Below are 22,652 nucleotides of genomic sequence, written 5' to 3' on the forward strand. Positions count from 1 at the left end.
CATGATGTCACGTTCCAAATTGATTAGTTACATTATATTTATTCCTCAGAAAAATAAAAGTGCCCATGAGCTAAGAATCCTTTGGTAAATATAACTTAATGAACTTTGACATTTTGTTCACACCCATACCGAAAACGTGAATTTTAAAGCAGTTATGTTCATTTTTGAAAACATATGTTTTTATTAAATAACTAGAGAAGAAGAATGTCTGGGGCGTGTGTGTGTGCAGTTTACATGGTAGAACAAAACATCAGCGTGTTGTCAAGTTATGTTTACCTCAGGCTTTATTTTACTTGTAAATTGAAAACCTCCATTATAAAACCCGTAGGAGAAAATCTCAAATGAACCAGTGGGGCATCAGTTTTCCGGGTTTTGACGTCATCCATGCACCAATCTATAGCCATGTTTAAAAGGTCTTTTTTTGTGCTCGCCCAACACAAAATACATTTATTCAGAAAAAATTGCATTCATGGGGTCTTTTAGAAAATGTCCATTGCATGATGTTCTCCTTTTGACTGTATTGGAATTATCTTGTGACTCTATAGGATCTCTTCAGCAAGTCAGATCCATTCTTAGAGATTTACCGGATCAATGATGATGGAACAGAACAGCTTGTACACAGAACTGAAGTAAGTAGTTCCATCCCATGGGATAATAATCTGTCTTTGCAGTTCATTATTCCTCTTTGGTTTATAAAGTAATATTGATTTTATCCGCAGGTGATTAAAAACAACCTGAACCCTGTGTGGGAACCTTTTAAGGTGTCTCTCATTTCTCTGTGCAGCTGTGATGACGAAAGAAAGTTAAAGGTGAATATTAATTAAATAGGTCACTTCAGAATGGGCATTTTATTACCCATAATGTTCCAAACCTTTATGACTCTTTTACTTACGATAAAAGCATAATGTGATCAGTGGCTGTCAAGTTCCAAAAAAGACAAAAATAAAACCACAATCAATGTGGTCCTAACAACTCCTGCACTCATTTCTAAATATTATGAAGACATTCAATATGCTGCAACCCAATTCACATACTATCAATCCTAATTAGTATTCGCAATGAGAATTAGTGTGTTCCAAACTTCATATGTTGAAATGAGGATTCCCGGATGGTCTACTTTTTCAGATTAGAATCCAAAGTGCAGATTCGTGCACACTCTAACGACTGATATTGCCACAACCCATTGTGTATTGGATGAGGATTTGATTAGAAATACAAACATGAATAAAAAGTGTTAAAAACTACGTGAGTCCAACGGTTTAGTGGAGAGGTTTATCTAAAGGAGTTTGAGTGATTAATAATAAGTATATAGCATATTTATATAAACAATATTTATTCAATGTTATCCAAATGCATCATTATGCAAACTGAAGATGACCAGATGATTGACAGGGCAGTTTAAACTGCGACAGGAAACACATACCTAAGCAGAGCTGTCTTTTAAACACGCAATTATGAGGAAGTAGTATGTCCCAAACTTGCCTACGCTTCTGCTACACACTCAAAAGTATGTACTTTTGAAATGTCTTGGGAAATGCATGGACTACCTTTGGGGTGAATTTATAGTGCTTTTTCATCATTATGCTTGATTGGCCAATCTGCATCTGTTGTATGAAAGAATCTTGTGCATTCTGCTACTTTGGTGTTAAGAAATTTGTACAGATTTGACAAAAGGAAACATTTTGGCTGAACTATTCCTTTAGGAGAAATAATGACAAGAATAACACCAAAATGAAACATGGAAACAGAGACACATGAGTTAATGAGCTGTAATTGTCTGTGACCTGCAGTGCTTAGTCTGGGACTATGACTCGAGAGGAAAGCATGACTTCATTGGTGAATTCTACACTAATTTCAAAGAAATGCAGAAGATTTCCTCAGGAAACAAGGTCAGTGTGAGCCATACATTGGTGTTTGATATCGGTCATAGCTATTTCCTGCCGAGGTCTAGAATGGATTAAAGAAATGTCACAGCCCTTCTGCATGTGTGGTAAAAGTGACTTTGCTGCAGTGCCATCTTCAATTTTCATCTCACCTCTTTGATCTCTTCCTGTGCTCCTGAAGGTCACATGGGAGTGCATCAATCCAAAATACAAACTGAAGAAGAAGAACTACAAGAACTCTGGGTTGGTTATTCTCAGTGATCTCAAGGTAAGAGTCTGACAGTTTGTTTGCATGCAGAGAGAGCTTTATAGACATGCCATCCCTGTTTAAGGAATTCTAGTACTGCACAATACTGGCCAACTAGCTGTCATTGAATAGGTGTAGTTATTATTGTTGTGGGTGGGTGTGACAATCAAGCTTAGCCTAAAGACATTAGCGGAGTGGGAAGAGGATAATGCATTCATGTTGTTTGTGCACATTTACATGTGCACAATTTTTATTTATAGAGCTGTTTAAGTCTGTTTTTTATCCTTTTCACATTTATCAATTCAGATTGAGATTTGTGTTTTTTTGTGTTTGTGTTTGAGGGCTAGGAATTTATTAATATATTAATGTCTTGATCATGGTATCTGTTAGTGGGTGGGATATATTAGGCACAAAATGAACATTTTGTCCTCAAAGTTGATGTGCTAGAAGCAGAAAAATGGGCAAGCATAAGGATTTGAGCGAGTTTGACAAGGGCCAAATTGTGATGGCTAGACGACGGGTTCAGAGTATCTCCAAAACTGCAGCTCTTGTGGAGTGTTCCCGGTCTGCAGTGGTCAGTATCTATCAAAAGTAATCCAAGTAAGGAACGGTGAGGAACCGACGACAGGGTCAAGGGTGGTCAAGGCTCATTGATGCACGTGGGGAATAAAGTGGCAACAGTGGGCACATGAGCATCTGTAGCCTGGTCTGATGAATTCCTTTTACTACATGTGGATGGACGGGTGTGTGTGCGTCGCTAACCTGGGGAACACATGGCACCAGGATACATTATGGGAAGAAGGCATGCTGGTTGAGGCAGTGTGATGCTTTGGGCAATGTTCTGCTAGGAAACCTTGGGTCCTGCCATCCATGTGGATGTTACTTTGACACGTACCACCTACCTAAGCATTGTTGCAGACTATGTACACCCTCTCATGGAAACGGTATTCCCTGGTGGCTTGGCCTCCAAATTCCCCAATTCTCAATCCAGTCGAGCATCTGTGGGATGTACTGATCAAACATGTCTGATCCATGGAGGCCCTACCTTGCATCTTACAGGACTTTAGGGATCTGCTGCTAACATCTTGGTGCCAGATACCACAGCACACCTTCAAGGATCTAATGGAGGCCATGCCTTGAGTAGTAGTAGTAGTAGTAGTAGTAGTAGTATCAGTAACAGTTTATATGTTTATATATCCGCTTCCGTGTGTCTCAGAACCATAGTCTCAACAAATATTCTCAAACAGCATCGCAAAGTTGTGTGGTCTGAACGACATCTCTCGACCTGTGGTTAGAAGCATAGTTTTTGTTTTCAATCTCAAACAGATTCATCAAAAGAAGTTATTACTCCAGCCCCTGCATGACATCATTAACCAACGTGGTTAAATGACAAATTTGCGACAATACTGCTCCAAGAAACAGTCATGACTAGCTAATCGAATAGCACCCCAAAATATTTATGCAGATTCAATAATGAAAATAAATAAATATAATTTAAGTAATAATAATAATAATAATAATAATGACAATATGTCATTGGAAATAGAAATGGCAATAGTTTTTATACAGATTCCCCTCCAGGCATCTAGTTTAATCCTTCTTGATCGACCAGCTTCACCAGCACCAAACCAGTATAAACTAGTATAGACTACAGTTGAAATTTATGCTGTATAACTGGTTTTGGGGAAATTTATTTTGATTTAATTATAAACTTTATTTTGCTAGTCCACTTTAAACATTCTACTAACTATAAAGTAACTTTGCAACTACATGTCAACTAACTCTCATTAGAGTATTAGTAGACTGTCAGTAGACTAGTAGGTAATGGTTAGGTGTTAGGGTTCAGGTTAGTAGAATAAGTTGAATTGTATTTGCCAAGTTACTTATAGCCAGAAAAATGTCTGTTGGGGGGCCAACAAAATAAAGTTTTAGTAAATATTAATCAGACAGTCTACAAATACTCCAATGAGAGTTAGTTGAGATGTAGTTGCAACGCTACTTATAGTTAGTAGAATGTCTAAAGTGGACTATCAAAAAGTGTTAATGTGTTAAAAGTGTCATTTATTTTTTAAAAGACGCAATGACTTACAACATTGTGTTACTCCTTACAAAGTAACTAATTCATATGTTACATTTGAGTTACCTTTTGGTACCTGGGCTTGTTTGTTTGTTTGTTTTTAATAAAACAAAAGGAATATTTTGGCAAATGCAAAAGCCCTTTCACACCAAAAGTGAAATGAGAAAGCCACAGGCTGAAGGAAATGCTAATTCACACCTGTATAGCAGCCCAAACAAACTTTTCAGCTGTGCTGCCATTCTAGATTGTTCAGAAGAATATAGGACACAGGAGAAGAAAGTTCAACAACAACTACAATAAGCATCATGTTTACACAGCGCACACAACTCCTCTAACTCCTTCTCCCCATTTCTCTCAACATGGGGACAGGAGAAGGGTGTCTATAATTGAAAAAACAAAGTAACTTTTTAATGTTACTTATTTAAATGCTACTTAATTAACTCAGATATTTATTTGTAGATTTAAATGTAATTAATTACTTTACTAGTTACTTAAAGTAATCTGATTACATTACTTGTACAACACTGTGTATGAACATTCAAAAACTATTGTATCTGTGGTGGTTACATGATGGTACAGTAAAGGAATAATACCATTTGGTGTAATGTTATCCCTAAGAAAAACATTGTATTGGACACCATATATTCTTTGTACTCTTTTTGCGAGTTGCTTCATATGTCATGTACTGTTATGTGTCTGTTTGATGTGTGTCTGAGTAAAATTCCAGAGGCTGAAATTTTGCATGTAGTCCTGTAGATAAATGTGGCAGAGTTTCTGCTCACCCTCCATTCTTCTTTTTGCAGCTTCACAGAGTCTATTCCTTCCTGGACTACATCATGGGAGGCTGCCAAATACACTTCACAGTAAGTGGGAACAGCAGTGCGCTCCACATTTAGCTCCGCAGTGCGATCCAGACCCTTCACAGATTTACTGCCTATGTTCTCTACCAAGCGTGTAGAAACTGAAGCCAGACGTGCTGGACTGATAACTGCCTCCTCGGAGTAAATGCAGCTCATTTATAGACTGTAAAACATGAAGTTCTTGATTATTTTTTTCTCGTTTGCCAGTACGAAAAGGTAATAATTCTTAAAATAAGATCAGAATATGCTATTCCATCCCCATTCGTGTTTGTCATTTTTTGTTACATTTATTGACCAGCTTCTCTTGAGTTTTATTCTGAGTAAGAATTTGATTGTTTCACGGCACGGCTGGAGGCAACAGAATTAATACCTCATCCAAACTGTTTTAAGTCCCACACCTCATGCCCCCTTTTAGAGCGGATTATTAATGAATCAAATTGAATATTCATTATTCAAATATCTGAATTCTCCTGTTGCCTGTTAAAATGAACGATAATCAGTATCAAGGGGTGAAAGGCTGGTCGGAATCAATGAATGTTTTGGTGCAGGATTCAAATAGGATCTTCATTTATGTGTAATGCACTGGTTTAACATATTGAATGTTTATGAGCTGTATTTCTATATTACAGAGCATATGGTAGCCGTCATCTGCTTGATGAATGACAATATATTGCATATTGTCCATTTTAAGCACTTTAATTATTTATACAGATGGGTATCTGATTGCAGAACTGTTCTATTCTGGTTTTGTGTAGCTTCCTTGGAAAGACGGCTCTTGGCTTTTTGTAGACAGACATTTCCTTTCAATGGTGACACCTATTGTTCCAGGCGTAAAACTAAAATGATTAAACATATTTGACGATCGATCAGATTATGTAACCCATTACATTTTTGTCCTGGACTTTGCAGTTTCATCAAGAGTGTGACATGCTATTATCTCTCTAGGTTGCCATTGACTTCACGGCGTCCAATGGGGACCCTCGCAATAGCTGTTCCCTGCACTACATCAACCCATATCAGCCGAACGAGTATCTGAAAGCTTTGATAGCCGTGGGGGAGATCTGCCAGGATTACGACAGGTTAGTGCTGATGGAGGTGGGCACAATCATGTAGGTGTGCAATTTTTCTCATTTTTGGAATTTACTGCACACAGATAGTGATTAAGGGTCAGATGTAGAGTGAACAACTTTTTTGACTTTGTGACTTTATGACTTTTCGACTAAATGATTTGCTGATTTACTCTCACTATCCTTTTTGGGTAATGTCATATAGTTGTGGTCAGAATTATTGGCACCCCTGGTAAAGAGGATTAAAGATGGCTTTTAAAAAAATCCACATTATTTATCCTTTTGAAATTTCATTCAAAGAATTTGCCTTTCATTGTAGTAAAATAATTGAAACTGGGGAGTAAATCACATTATGAAATAAATGCTCTTTTCCCAAAAACTTTTATTGGCAGCGTTTTATGAAATACTTTTTGCAACCTCCTTTCGCCAAGATAATAGCTCTGAGTCTTCTTCTATAATGCCTGATGAGTTTGGAGAACATCTGACCAGAGATCATTCCTCCATACTGAATCTCTCCAGATCCTTCAGATTCACAGATCCATGTTAGTGCTTCTTCTCTTCAGTTCATCACTCGTTCTCTATAAAGGGTTCAGGTCAGGAGATGGGACGGTCATGGTAGAAGCTTCATTTTGTGCTCAGTGACACATTTGTGTGTTGATTTTGATGTTTGTTTTGGATCGTTGTCCCGATGGAAGATCCAACCACGGCCCATTATAAGATTCCTAGCAGAGGCCGTCAGGTTTAGATTTGTTATCTGATGGTATTTGCTAGAATCCATGATACCATGTGTCTGAACAAGATGTCCAGGACCTCCAGCAAAAAAATAGGCCCACAAGATTAAAGATCCAGCTGTATATTTAACCATGGAATGGGGTACTTTCTATCCCTGTGAGCTGGTGGGTTTGCTGCCAAAAAAGCTCTTTTTATAAGTTAATCTGATAGAACCAGGTCCCTTTTGAATCTCCAGTTTCATCTGACAATTAAACAAGCTGGAGTTCTGGAGTGTTTGTATTTTTTTGGCTTTTTGACCCCTAAAAAAACGAATCACTGTGATTCTCTGTTTGTGATCCTTAGAGAGTCTTTGTCCACTCAAACTCTCCCCCTCAACGTGCATTAGGTCGATAGACACATGTCCTCTTCCAGGCAGATTTATAACATCTTTAGTTGATTGGAGCTTCTTAATTATTGCCTGATGGTTTTTATATTTTAGCTATTTTGCTGCACATACTGTATGCTGCTATAGTCTTTGGTCTTATGGTTTTACTCATTGTGATAAATGATGAATAACAATTTCATGTTCCTAGTCACCCTGGTGTGCAATTGTTTTTAATATATTAATGGGAATATACTTCACAGATATTTTACTCCTAAAAAAATCTAGGGGTGGCAATAATATAATAATAATAATATTATTACAATAATAATAATTGTGGCTGTTTTGGAGAAGATCATTCATTTGTGTGACACCCCCCCCCCCCCCCCCCCACACACACACACAAACACACACACACACTTTCAAAAGGAAAAACAATGCAGATTTATCTTTATCTTGCCATTAATTCTGACAACTGCGCAGGCCATTTGTCATTTTAACCAATATTCAAATGGCTATTTAGGCATTGTTTTAGGTTACTATTGTAGTGGTTCTAAAAACCATGCCGATATTTGATATATTAATCAAATGTATTTTAAAGGGCACATTTTATACTTTATTTTGCCTGTCCTCTAGTGTGTAATATAACTGTTTGTGCATGGAGTCTGCAAGAACCCCTTACTGAAATTCCTCGTTTGTCTTGCCATTATTTCCGTGATTAGCTAGATCACCATGTTTCACGTATACATAATGCTCACATACTGGCTGCTTTGGCCCACTGTCAGTAAGGGCTTTTGCAATGGGGATGAGACGCTGTTTTGTTTTTTGCTGTGAGGGTCAAAAACCAATGTATGGACCAATGCTGATGCTATTGTTACCATATAGATATGATACTGTTTACATCGGCTCTTGAAGCCTCAGGAGATGAAACCTGATTATGGTACATTTCTGACTCACACTCTAAGCTGTTGACCAATAACAAGACTGCGCCAGCTGACCAATCAGATCAGATTAAGCTTTTTGGAAGGCAGGCTAAACTAAAGCAGACTGTTTCAATGTACAGTATGAGAATTATGATTTGTTTAATCATGAATTTGAAGATTTTTTCTAGTAGACCCCAAAATAAAATAATGAACTTGATTATTATATGGGCACTTTAACATAATGAAGAACAGCAGTAGTAGCAGCCAAAATTGAATAACAAAAGGAAGTGTTACAATTCCACACACCAGGATGCTCTGGAGGGTGAACTGGACCTTCAGCCTCCTCTTCCTGTTCAAAACGCCCCTTCAGATGTGGGTACCGGCAGTGTTTCAGTGTACTGCTCCTCAGCCGACTCACATTCAGGTCTGGAATGCACAGTGTTCATGACCCAGGCATCCCAGCAGATAAAAAACAAGGATGGATTATATACCAGGTCAATGAGCGTCAAACACCAACAACAGCAAGCCACTACTGGTGTAACATTAACATAAAAACACAGAACAGAGCTTGAATGTGTGCCACGGACTGGTTTTAAAAATCATCTTTTCCTGGCACCTTGACAGCACTAATAGAGTCTTTTGAACAACTTATCGCAGCTGTGATGTTCTATACTCTTGTGGTATGCTATTGTCTCTTGCAATATGCACATTAAATTATTCTTCCGATAAGAGTGGTGCCATGATGCCTCATATGACTGAATCTGGAGATCTGGAGACATTTCTACTTCAAATCTTCAAATCAAGTATTAAAAGACAAAAAGTACAATTTAGGATGTCAGAGCAAGTTACTTTCAGTTAAAACAGATCAAACATGCTTTTTAGTCTGGGACTAGCTTAAGCCTCGTCTGTGAAACCAACCAATAAAGTAATTGATTATAATAGGGCTGTCCTCGACTAAGGATTTAGACATTCGAATCAGAATTGTCGAATCTCTCTATGGTCGACCGATAGTCAAATCATCTGTGTGTATGTAAATGGTTTGGGAGGGGCACCACACTAGTCAGCTGGAAGGTAAAACTATTTTTATTTTCCTTTACACACTGCACACAGCAACAACTTTTAATAAAGTGATCAAAACTGTCTGCCAACTGACAGACGAATTGACAATGGCTTTCATATTTAGATTTAAAAAGCGCTGTGGTGCGGCAGGATTTTAAACAACTTCCTAAGTGGCCACGGACAGGCGCCGAATGCTGCCGCCGGTGTGTGTGTGTGTACACTCATTGAATGTGTTCAAATTTTAAAGGCGAGGCGTGGCGCCCCTAAAGGTTTTGCACACTGGACGCTCAGCTCAGCGCTGCGACACGTCTTAAAAAATTGAGCACCCCCATATTGCCAAAATGGTATGATCCTCGTTTCATAAAACCCTCGAAGATTCGACCGTGAGATCTGTGGTTGAATCCGGCTCCGCATATCGATGCATCGAATCTTCGACTATTCAGGGTCACCCCTAGATGATAATTTATTGTTATTCAATGTGTAATATATTTTTGTTTAAATTATTTTAAATTTACTAAATTGTGACTGGGTAAATACAAATATATACATTAGATTTACATTATATTTTAGTTTACCATACATGCTTGTCAGTACATTCATATTTATAACCATATTTAAAAGACAAATGAAGTAATTATGAAATTACTTAAATAAATATGTGCTTAAAGAGTTAGTTAGTTAGTTAGTTAGTTAGTTAGTTAGTTAGTTAGTTAGTTAGTCATTAATGACTCGCCCTAATGTCGTTCCTCACCCGTAAGACCTCTGTTCATCTTCAGAACACAGTTTAAGATATTTTATATTTTAGTCCTAGAGCATATGCAGTCAATGCCCACTATACTGTCCATGTCCAGAAAGGGAATAAAAACATCATCAAAGTAGTCCATATGTGACATCAGTGGGTTGATTAGAGTCTCTTGAAGCATCGAAAATACATTTTGGTCCAAAAATATCAAAAACTATGATTTTATTCAGCATTGTCTTCTCCATGTGCCTCCGAAAAGAATCAAACGGTTCATGAATCAGTGAATCGATCTATGATTCGGGTCGCCAATGTCACGTGATTTCACGTGATTCGTGATTTTTGAAGCGCCAAACTACTGAAATCACGTGACATCGGCGACCCGAATAATTGATTGATTCACTGATTCATGAACCGTTTGATTCTTTTTGGTCACAACTGACCAACTGATGTCAGATATGGACTACTTTGATGATGAACGGTCTTACGGGTGTGGAACGACATTAGGGTGAGTCATTAATGAAAGAAATTTCATTTTTGGGTGAACTAACCCTAAGTGGACCAAAAATTCAAGTTCAGTTTATTGCATTTGATATAAATTTAAACTATAGTACATTTTTGTTTAATTGCAATTAGCGTGCAATGAAGCGTCTGAAAACATTACATTCAGTTAACACTTAAGTATATTCTTTTCAGGTCTGTTTTATACTGATATTAAAGTGTACTTCTTTTTCACAAGCATTTGTTCCACCAATTGTTTGTTCTAACCTTTTTTCTCATTGACAAATTTTTGAGATAAACAGAATATTTGCAGTACAGAAGTAAATTTAGGTAGAGGCTTGGGCTGAATAGTATATCCCTAACTTAAACTGCACGAATAACCCAGTTAGATGTTTGTTACTAAGTTAAATGGCTTAAATAACAAATGCCTTGTTGACAATGCCCAAATGTACAATGTCTTTGAGGCTTTTCTGGTTAGCTCAGGTCACTATTTAATTAGTTTCTGGTAGTGCAATCAGTCAAATGACTGAAGCTGAGTTTTTCCTCTGAGCTACATCCTAATAACCCATGCACTGCAGATCCTGCCAGCGACTGGTGCCAGGGACTCGCCACTGTCTGTAGTATGTGGCTTATTAAACAACCGTGCTGGTGGAACCCTAGTGTGAGAGACAACAGGAAGATATCTGAACAGACTAATCAGCCAAACAGAATTTCCCTTTATTATGTGGCCTTTATTTGTCTAAATTGAGAACTAATGCATTGTGTGTAGGTGGGTGGTTAATATAGTTAGTGTATTCTCGCTAATTGTGTAATGCTGCAATTTTCACCTTCCCTTTTCCTGCCTGATTCAGAAAATTGTGCATTAGTGTGTTCAGTGTGTTTAGTTCCGGAAAGGCGTTCCCTGTTTTTCTTTTAAACAGCCATATCCCATGATCATTGATTCTGTTCCTGTTTTATTAAATGGTAGTTCTGGACTCACAATGACTAAATCAATATCTGCTTAAGTTGTTGTGGGCTTACTACAATTAGCTTTATAGGAGCTGGTTAATTACCATCTTACACATTTATAATAAAATCTGTTCCAAAGGGAAGATTCTCTCCTTAGATCAAAGCCAGATGAGTCAACAGATATATCCCCCTAATGGACAAAAGAGAAGAGGCATTATGATTCATGAAAAAGTTTAACATATGAGCGTGTTTTTTCAACTTTGGCCACGTTTAGCCCTGTGGATTATTTTCTACAAACAATGTCCAACAGTTTATATATACATATGCATCACAAGAGAAGAAATCAATGTAATTTTTAATTTTTTTTTAATTTTATTTAACTGTGATGGAAATTAAATCTCAGTAACACTTTATTTTACAGTGTCCCTTTTACACGTTAAATGTACTTACTAAAGTAATAGCTATAAATTGTGCATAATTATAATTAATAACCTGATCCTAATACTAACCTAACCCCATAGTAAGTACATGCTGTTAATTAATATTACTAAGTACTAAAATGTATAATTACCCTGTAACAGAATAAAGTGTGACCAAAATTTCAAACATATTTGGAATAAAATGGCAAACCTCTTTGTGTTGCTATAAGAATTAAAAGCATTTTTGCATCATTTTATAGATATAATTTTATATATCATATAGTAAAATACAATGTATTTAATATATTTAAATTATTCTCAACAAAATGTGTTTATTTTTCATCAATTTCTACTGGAAATATACATATATTTGTCCCTGACAAAAGTCTTGTCGCTTATCTATTTTCTAGAAATACCTGATATTAACCTGACTTTTAATTAATTAATTGGTGTTAGAAATAGCTCATATGAATAGCTAAAACCGTCTCAAATGTTTAATGCACTGAAATAAATAATTTTCACAGAAGAAATATTTATCATTTAATCAAGACAGAAAGGTCAAATTTTGGTAAGACAAAAGTTTTGTTGCCTATACAGAAATGTAACAAATTTACTGCAAATACAAAAATATGTCAGCAAATTAAGTTGTGGCGCTGTGAGATCCAAATTTAATATCTTGTATGATTTCCATGAGCTTAAAGGACTGCATCCATGCGGTTTGGCAAGGATGCATACAATTTATTGAAGTCATCAGGAATAGCTAAGAAAGCAGTCTTGCATGCCTCCCAGAGTTCATCAATATTCTTTGGTTTCGTCTTCCATGCGTCCTCTTTCATGCTACCCCACATATGCTCAATGATGTTCATGTCTGGTGACTGGGCTGACCAATCCTGGAGCATCTTGATCTTCTTCGCCTTGAGGAACTTTGATGTGGAGATGGAAGTATGCGATGGAGCACCGTCCTGCTGCAGAATTTGGCCTCTTTTATGGTTGGGAATATAAGAGGTAGCTAAGATTTCTTGGTATTTTAGACTATTGATGTTGCCTTCCACCCTGCAGATCTCTCGCACACCCCCATACTGGATGTAACCCCAGACCATGATTTTTCCGCCACCAAACTTCAGTGTTTTCTGGGTGAATCTCGGATCCATTCAGGCTTCAGTAGGTCTCCTGCAATATTTGCGGCGACTGTGGTGTAATTCAACTGAAGATTCATCTGAAAAATCCACCTTCTGCCACTTTTCCAGCGTCCATCCTTTTAGCAGGCTGTGGGCCTTGGCAAATGCCACACGGTTTTTCAATTGTCTTTTGTTTAGTGCTTGCTTCTGGGTACTGATTCGACCATGGAGGCCATTTTGAGGCAGAATCCTACAAACTCTTCTGGTTGACACAGGGACTTCAGGTGACCAGGTCTCGTGGAGCTCTGCTGCAGTGGAAAATGGGCTGGCCTTGGATTTTCGAGCCAACAAACGGTCATCTCGAGCAGTTGTCTTGTGGGGTCTGTCTGACCTGGGCTTGTCAAAAACGTCTCCAGTCTCTTCAAATCTTTTTTTTATCCTCTGTACTTGACGCTGAGACACATTTAAGGTGTCTGCCACATCAGCAGTGGATCTGGTCTTCAGCCTCTTTATAATCAAAACTTTAGTCTCAGGGTGAATCTTAGGCATGTTGGCAGAGGTCTAGTTGCAGTTGATGTGAAGGTCTAGCGTACTTGGGTTCTTTTTATACACACTTGAGACCTAATTGATCCATTATTAGTCACAGGGGAAGCTCATATGACAAGGTGACAACACATGTCTTTGCAAAAATTGACTCAATGGGCTTTACCAAGCTGTGAATATTAAAATACTTTTTGAAAGTTTAGTTTTTCACTGAAACATTATCACAAAAGCTGGTGGGATTAAAATGAGCCATTTCTTGTAAAAATATCTTGATTAGAAATATATTTCAGCGGCACTTTAGGTCAATTTGTACACAAGCGACAAGACTTTTGTCAGGGACTATATATATACATATATACATATATATATATATATATATATATATATATATATATATATATATATATATATATATATATATATATATATATATATATATATATATATATATAAGCCCGTAGTTAAAGAATCTATGACATACATTTAACCCTTGTCGAAAAACTGTCATACATTTTTTTATCTTTGGAGCACAGACTTAATTTGGTCTCATTTTAAAGAAGACTCTTGGCAGATTATTGTTGAAGTAAAAAAAAGTTAGAAAGTGAAACCAAAAAAAAAAGTTACAGAGGTTTAATTTATTACAATTATTTATGAACATTATTTTATTCACTAAATATATATATATATATATATATATATATATATATATATATATATATATATATATATATATATATATATATATATACATCTAAACAAGCTGTGTACCAAATTTGAGGTTGATATCTCAAAAAATTAGCTCTCAGTAAGATTTAGTTTGGGCACAGTGCCAACTTTTTCTCATTAGATGCCTGCAAAACTCCACTGGCGCACACGGTTTCTGGATTTTTGATTTAAAGTTTAGTTTTTTCTCTCTCAAATATTACAAGCACACACACCTAAACACAATTTTTTTATTACATACATACACACCACACTAACATCCATGCCAACACACCCACACAGTTATAGCTGCATAATTTATCAAATTGGCTTTATAATATGCATAAACAAAAAACTGGAATAAAGTGTGTTTTTCTTTTATACATTAAACCTAAAAATAGCACCATCTGGTAAAAAATAGTAAAAATGTATAGTTTGAAAACTTGCCAACAGAATAAAGCCTATTAACAAAGACTGCATAATTTTATAGTTAAATGGCAACAAGATTAAAAATACCAGTTTTAATGGGTTTCAATGTGGACATTTTTGTCCAAAAGGGCCTCAGTCTGAGTATTGTGTGTATCTAGTTCAAAATAGTTTTTTTTAAAAAAGGAAATGGTGGTTAAATATTAAATTTCTAATAAAAATACACACCTGTGGCAAATTTTATGCAGTTATCATTACCACAAGCAAAGTTGTCAAAAAACGAAACTAACAAACTTTGCAAACAAAACGAACAACACTAAAATATCCATAAGGACACACAAGGGTTAAGAGAATGGCTGTGTCCAAAAGGCATACTCTTTGACTATTAGTTTGCATTCATTAAAAAACGTATGTTCTATATCTGGATTGTTAAACTCAGCTGTTCAAACCCTGCTCCATACCTGTAGTATTAATACAAGCCTGAAGGAAATGATTAGCTGATGGAGACCCAGGTGGACCCGCTGACTCACAGAACGGATGTGGAGAAGGGGGCTTGGTAGACCGGGGCGATGTCAGAAGGAGGACTACGAAGGAGCCTGGTGAAGCCAAAGGGGTGGAGGGCTGAGACCCAGCCAGAAGCCTGGAAGTCCATGGTGGAACCAGAGCAACGATGGACCAAGGTGCTGCTGGGGGTATGAGGGATCCCGCTGGAGTCAGAGAGCTGATGGATCAGGTTTGAGCCAATGGAGCGCAGTGCCTGGGTGGAGTTGATGAAGCTGGCAGCTCAAGGTGGATTCATGGGCTTGGAGGCCTGAGGTGAAGCCAGGGACTCTGCAGCACCATGCCCATCTGGGGATTGGGAGGCCGAGGCGGAGCTGGAGAGTTGCATGGAGCTAGCGGAGGAGGCGTATCCGAGGAGTTGGACGACACCAGAGCAGACGGTGGATCCAGGGGACTAGACTAAGCCAGGTGGGGACTAGGATGACACCTCCGCGGACCACAGATCTATTAGGCAATGTTCCATTTCTGGCTCTGGGATGGAATGTGTGAGATCCAAGATGGCCTTGGTAGAAAGCTTTAGCTCTGGGACAGACATGCTAGTCAGGTCTGGCTTTGGGACAGAAGTGGTGGATGGCTCTGGTTCTGTGCAGAAGTGGGCTCTAGCACTGGGTGCATAAGACACACACTAAAAAGCTCTTTATGTTGTCCTCGAGGGAATGCTCCTCTTGTTCTTGAAGCAGAAGTTGCACCGCTAGTCCTTTCTTTGTATTACTTGTTTTGAGGGTTGGTTATTCTGTCATGCGTTGTAGTTGTAATCCAACATCAATGACTCAGGAATTCCATATAAATAGTCTTTAATCCATGAACAGAAATACACAGTAGAATCTCAGGAGAATATACATGCAAACCACACTAAATAATGCAAGCAGAACATAACCGTTACACACACATAGAGCTCACTAAATATGGTTTATAGAAGTTGCTTGACGAATGAGAACAAACCTTGCATAAGATAAATCATGCTTGTGTGACACACAAAAACAAACCTAATGGGTTCTCGTGTCAAGCAAGCATTTTTAAGCTTCCGTTCACTAAATTTGCTGTTCTGATCAATGTTTATATATGTTTACATGTGAATAAAAGCAACCTTATAAATTGGTATTTGATAAGATCTGGATTAAGCTTCTCGAATCACACGGATTACTTTTACAATGTTCTTTTTAATGTGTGAGTTTTTGTTGCGTGGACTTTCAATGGATGGACAAAAATGATGAGAGAATGTTAAACGTATCTTCATTTGTGCTCCGAAGATGAACAAAAGGTTTATGGGTTTGGAATGACATGAGAGTTAGTAAATGATGATGGAAATTTCATTTTTATATTTGCTGAAGGATGCTTAAAGTTCTCCTGGGTTGTACACCTACGCTGTGTGGGTTTCACTGATCAGGCTGAAAGGGTGTGTTACTCATCATCACACATCAGTTGTCCACTTGAAGTTAAAAACAGGATGGATGTGATCATGCTAGTGGGATGTTGTGGGCTTTGTCCCCCATAGCAAGTCGAATTTGGCCCTCATGAGCTGCCTACTATCTTAAAGTCGGCATGAAACGGAGGCTGCAATAGGCTTTTCATCCCTATTGTGATGTATATCAGAGTGAAATGGCTTCTCGAACAAGAAAAATATGTAGGACCGGACTTGATTTTGTCCATGGGGAATTCTTTGGATAGTTGGATGGTTGTGATTTGCTATGGTCAATCTGATGTGAGTGACAGGTTGTCCAGCCTCATGCCAGTAAACATGTTAGAAGAGGATGTCGATCTATTGAATTTTTAACATGTGACTTTAACTGATCTTTATAGTGTATTTGCAATTCAATACAAGGACATACAGTAAAAGTCCTGATATACTTCAAGCTTAATCGAAGAATGAACTGATGTGACGTCATTTTGAACAAAATCAGGCCAAAAAAAACCCTTCAAAGCAGCTTGCCAAAGTTAACTTTCTGAAAAAGTTTGCTCCGGCTGGTAAACCCCTTTGTACTACTATTGGTCCATGGCGATTACCATATTCCATTCTTTCACATGGAAATCTTTTCCAGTTATTTTCTTCTTACAGATCTGTTTCAATCAGGAGTGACCCACGAGTGAAAACATGAACATATTGGAGTGCTGCTTTATAGTCATATCTTAAGGGTGCATAACTTTTTTGGTCTGGTTCTTAAGAGAGCGCCTGGAGATGCTGCTTGATACTCACTTTACGGCACACTTAACCATTACTTAAAGCTCACTTCAAGTATTTCGATACCACAGGAAAAAACTACTAGCCTAACTAAAAATTTTCAAACAGTATTAAAGACAAGCAAACCATCAGTAATAAAATAAGAACAAATACACAAATTAAAAGCAGAGATGAATACTATACAACCTAACAGTCTAACAGTAGTATTTATGTGCAGGAATGAATAGTTATGCCTAAATGTAAAATAACATTATTTGTTCACTGTAAAAAAAAAAAGGTTTATCTTTGTTAGAGCTGTATTTTTATTTTATGACACTTTAAGAACGAAGGCATGGGCGAATATACTGACACACATCCGGTTTCGTTCTGTTCACTTATGACATAACAGAGAGAATGCTTGCAGAGACGGGTAGTTTGACGTGCAACACCCCTCTCTCTCTCTCTCTCTCTCTCTCTCTCTCTCTCTCTCTCTCTCTCTCTCTCTCTCTCTCTCTCTCTCTCTCTCTCTCTCTCTCTCTCTCTCTCTCTCTCTCTCTCTCTCTTTGTGTGTGTGTGTGCCCTTGTTTATATTACATTGTGGGGACCAAGCTTGTAAATCATACAGGATGAGTTTTTTTGAGAAAGTAAAAATGCAGAATGTTTCCTGTGATGGGTAGGTTTAGGGGCAGGGGCAGTGTAGGGGGATAGAATGTACATTTTTTATGGTATAAAAACCATTATGTCTACAGAGCGTCCCCACAAAGATAGTGAACCAGACATGTGTGTGTTGCATGTGCGCACAGATAACAAAGCACGAGTCCCGATTTTCACCTCTTGTTCCATGTTTAAAATCATTTGAATGTGTAAACTGGTAAAATCATCACTCTATAATGATTAAACAGTTAATCCATGAATCACATGTGTATTTGTCCATATTTTACATGAAGTTTGGTTCAACCATACATACATTTACTTACGTTTATAGACACCAAAATGTACAGTATTACAGTAGTAGTAAAGTATTAAAATGTAAATTATTTACACATTTGTACTGATGTACAAATACATACTGGAAAACCGCTTGACCTCATGTGAGTTTGCTAAAACACTGCCAATGACTTCAGTTGAAAAGGAAAGTTTCAAGGTGAGTTGTTTTTTCTTTGGAATAACAAGCATTGCTGGGTTGAAGTGTGCATTTAGTTGGATAAAGACTCTCTGTAGCTCTTATAGAAATGCTTGTGGAAATCTTTTTCTCTTCACATTGCTGTGACCGCAGCTGCATTGACAGATACACATTGCTTTGGGTGGATATTCATCCCACTGCTTTTTCCTGATAATGGTAGAGCAAATAAGATGATATTGATTCATTGTGCCTGCTTAATGCATCGTGTTGGTGGGCAGAGAAAATGGCAGAGAGAGAATTTACAAAATGGCTGTTTCCCGAAATACACAGCCTTTCACATGTGGTACAGCTGTGTCAGATAATATCTAAAACAAAGGTGACCTCTGAGACCTAATCATGTACTAATTAAGATTTTATAATTCAAATACTGTGTTTGTATCTGAAATTCTTTTCAAGCCAATAATTGTGGAAAGACTTTGGTAGCACGACTCACTCACAGGTCGCAAAACAATGAACATGGCTCAACACGAAGCTAATTACCGGTGCATGTATTAATGCGGTTGTTCATATGCTTTGTCAGAGCGTCATGACTAATTTCACTTTGTTGCTGCGGTATAGCTCCCTGCTGGCTGTCCTTTGGGCTTTTATTAAAGCAGGATTAGGCCTTTTACAGAAGTTTGTCCCTGCTTCTCATTTGAGACACTGGACGGCGGTGGCAGTCTGACTGCCCTCATCAGATTCTGCTGGAGATGTGCTGATGTGATCTCTCAGGGGAGCCATGAAAAAAAGTGTTGAGGAAAATAAGAAAAGACCATTTTCTCTTAGTGCACTGACTTGAGAGGGAGAGAGCAAGGAAAGCTCTTGCTTTCATAATTGTTCAGATATGTGCCTCTGTGGATGACATGATGGATGTTCTCAAATTGACATGAAAGACACTATAACCATCAACCTGTGCAATGATTTGATTTGGCAAATCTATTGTTTAAAGGATGCAAGTTGTAATATGACTGAATAATATGGATGCACCCCTTTTGACCCAGTTTCAGAGGCCTATGAGTAAGCTGAATGCTTTTGGGAAGCTGAGAAGGCACTATTTTTTTTTTTAGCTGGCAATGAGGGAAGAAGTCACAGTTGTCGGAACAGCTTGCCTCGCGATCACGGATGTGTGAATGTTTAGCATGTCAGGCATCATTGTATCATACATATAAATCATCTTGATGGATACAGAATTCATTTGGAGTGCTGAGGCAGGAAGGGCTTAAGAGCATGAAGAGGATTTTATATTTTTATATTTTGAATTTTATATCCTTAAAATTAACAGGTGTGACTAAATGGTGAAAAGTCAGGAAACTTTGCATGGCAGATCAGGATTGTTCTCGTTACTATCATAGACCGTAAAAAAAAAAATGGACATAGTGTATGTGACATCGCCCATGGGATTTTGAAGAGCAGTTTTGAAGCATAAAGATGGCAGTCCGGGCATGTCACTTCCGATAAGAGAAGATGGGCAAAGAGGCGGGACGTGGGTGGAGCTGAGGTGACGCGATGACTAACAGACAGCAGACAAACGGCTATACACCTGTCACTCAAATTGGCCACGCCCCTAATTATGCAAAACTTTAAGGCTTTATATAATTTAAACTAATGAGTTATACAAAAAATTCACCCCCCTCACAGTTGTCATAAAGTGCAAAATTAGTCGTATAGACTAAATCCACCATTTTTTCCAAGGCTGTAAACATGTTTTTTTTTCTGCTGTAAAGTTGGGAATTTTAACATGGGGCTCAATGAGATGCTGCTCCCTTCTGGAGCCTGTCCCTAGTGCCCAGTCGATGAACTGCACTTTAAGTCACTTCTGTATTGGCTTCAACAGAAACTGGGGGAGGTTGCTGCTTGGTTACTATAGATATTAGCCTACTAAATCAATAAAAATATATATTTATTGAAATAAAATAAAATATATGATCTAGTTGCCAATTGCTTTTTTTTCATTTAATTTGTTGAAGTGCTAAATTAACTAAAACTTTAAAAAGTAACTTAAAGGTGCACTATGTAGTATTTTTGCAGTAAAATATCCAAAAACCACCAGGCCAGTGTTATATATTTTGTTCAGTTGAGTTCTTACAATATCCCAAATATATTCAACTGCATGTAAATTGTGAGAAAATTGCTATTTTAACCAAGGAGCCGGGACATTTGAGCACAGCGTCTGAGGGAGTCACCTGTCAATTGCTTCATATCTGCATTAACCTCGGTTTACGGTTTTCTTCTGCAGAAGCGCTTTACTCTTAGCAGTGCGAACAAGCGTCACAGCAGCTACTGAGCTAACGCACAGAGTAACGTCATATCATTATTTTAAACATACTTAAATGTATCTAAAATGATAAACAGAGCTGCATTACCTCATACTCATGACTGTGTCCCTTCATAATAAAAGTCCCGCTGCTTGCGAGCCGTGTGTTGTGTAACAATCGCTCCAGTGGCCTTGCTCAGCTCCTCAACACTCGGCTCTGCTCTGCTTCATTACTACAGTAACGTTAATAATCACATCCATGAACGTGATTTCTGCCCGAGTCCTATTCCGATTCTTTTCCATCGGCTGTGAGGTGAAGACCACATCTCCCAAGATTCTGCGCTCAAACTTGGCGTCATCAAACTACGCCTTTGTTTTGAATAGGCGCCCTCTAGTGGACGGAAAAGTTACATTGTGTAGCTCTAAAAACACATAAGACATATTTAAAAGTAAAAACTAATAAAAATGACCAAAGCACACAACAAAATGTCTGAAACATAAAATAAATTAAATAAAACTGAAATTATAAAAATAAAACCTTATTCAAAATATTAACAAAAGTTTAGTAGTATTTCAGTGATGTAACAGAATCTCTGTGGCTATATGCCTCCGTTATGGGATGTATTAGTGCTGTGGTTGCTTAGCAACCTGTATGTAAATAAATGTAAACGACCATTTTAGCAACGGACTTGAAATACAATGCTCATGACCCAGAACGAATTTGCCTCTTTGACCCATAACAATCATAATCTGGATTTTTCTGCTTTTGGAGTATTTGATAAAACTCTTTTTCATATTTTCAAACTGATTTGCACAAATTTGCATGCATGCATTTTCATTATTTCATTAAATTAATGAAATAAAGTGAGCTCTTTTTAAAGTTGTCTACACTTGCAGTTGTTTAAAAACATCTATAGTTATCCAAAAATAATTTGTCATTTTCATTTGCCTGCTGAGTGGGTTTAGTTGTGTCTGAAATGGCTGGAAGTCAAGAGTTGAAGGAGGATAGAACAGCTGTAACATATCGTCTCTGTGTTGTCTTCTCCTGGGTGAATCTCAGTAATCCCTCCTTTCTTCACTGTGGTAAACAAGTAACAGCTCAATAGCTCACTTTAACTTTCGCTATGATGTGATTAGGGAGATGGAGATTGCATCATGCTAGAGATTAGTGTGCTCCTCTTCATGGACCAGCTTGAAGGAACATTCTCAATAGCCGTCACAGCATGATGTTTTTAGGCAAGCAAACGTGTTAACGTGAGGAGAATCAGTCGCACATGGGTCCAGAGTTCTGCTCTATCAGGGGAAACTGAGCAGATTGCACTGATACTCCACATGCTTAAGAGTCACGAGAGCTGCTGTAGGGACCCTTGTTTAAAAAGAAGTACACTTTAGCATACTCTTAAGAAGACATATTATGGGAATAAAGAATATACTTAAGTTAATGAAATGTTTTCAGACACTTAATTGCATGTTAATTGCAATTAAATGAAAAAGTATTAGTCATTAAATTTATATTAAATGCAATTAGTTGAACTTCAGAGTGCTGTTTTCAACCTACTTAAGTACATCTTCATATGTAATTTCATAATTGCTTCCATCGTCTTTGAAATATGGTTAAAGTGTGGTGCTGAAGTAACTGACAAGCATGTATAGTAGACTGAATCATTTTTATTGAAACTTATCAAAAGTATAAAGTACTTTAAATGTGCTGTCAACACATCCAAAATAAGTGTACTTAAGTGTGTTAAGAAACAGTCATGAAAGTGGACTGTCTTTAAGTACACTTAAGTGGCCTTTTGTATTATATAGTTCATATTATAAATATATACTTTTAAAATTTGAAGTACACTACAAGTGCAGTCATTCTTTCAGTACAATTAAGTGCACTGTTTTTCAAAGGGAAGTGACATGT

General features: G+C 37.5%; 1 protein-coding gene across 2 annotated transcripts in view; it reads left to right on the top strand.

Moving 5' to 3' along the window:
• The window catches only part of cpne7 (copine VII), a 98,327-nt gene that overhangs the window by 42,667 nt on the left and 33,008 nt on the right, over positions 1-22,652 (top strand). For both annotated transcript variants that reach the window (XM_067415203.1, XM_067415292.1), the window contains exons 6-11: positions 546-629; positions 720-809; positions 1,791-1,889; positions 2,065-2,151; positions 5,011-5,070; positions 6,013-6,146. In XM_067415203.1, the coding sequence (XP_067271304.1) occupies positions 546-629; positions 720-809; positions 1,791-1,889; positions 2,065-2,151; positions 5,011-5,070; positions 6,013-6,146 (554 nt within the window). The remainder of the gene's footprint in view (positions 1-545; positions 630-719; positions 810-1,790; positions 1,890-2,064; positions 2,152-5,010; positions 5,071-6,012; positions 6,147-22,652) is intronic.

The sequence above is a fragment of the Pseudorasbora parva genome, chromosome 1 (genome assembly GCF_024679245.1).
Source record: "Pseudorasbora parva isolate DD20220531a chromosome 1, ASM2467924v1, whole genome shotgun sequence".
Taxonomy (NCBI): domain Eukaryota; kingdom Metazoa; phylum Chordata; class Actinopteri; order Cypriniformes; family Gobionidae; genus Pseudorasbora; species Pseudorasbora parva.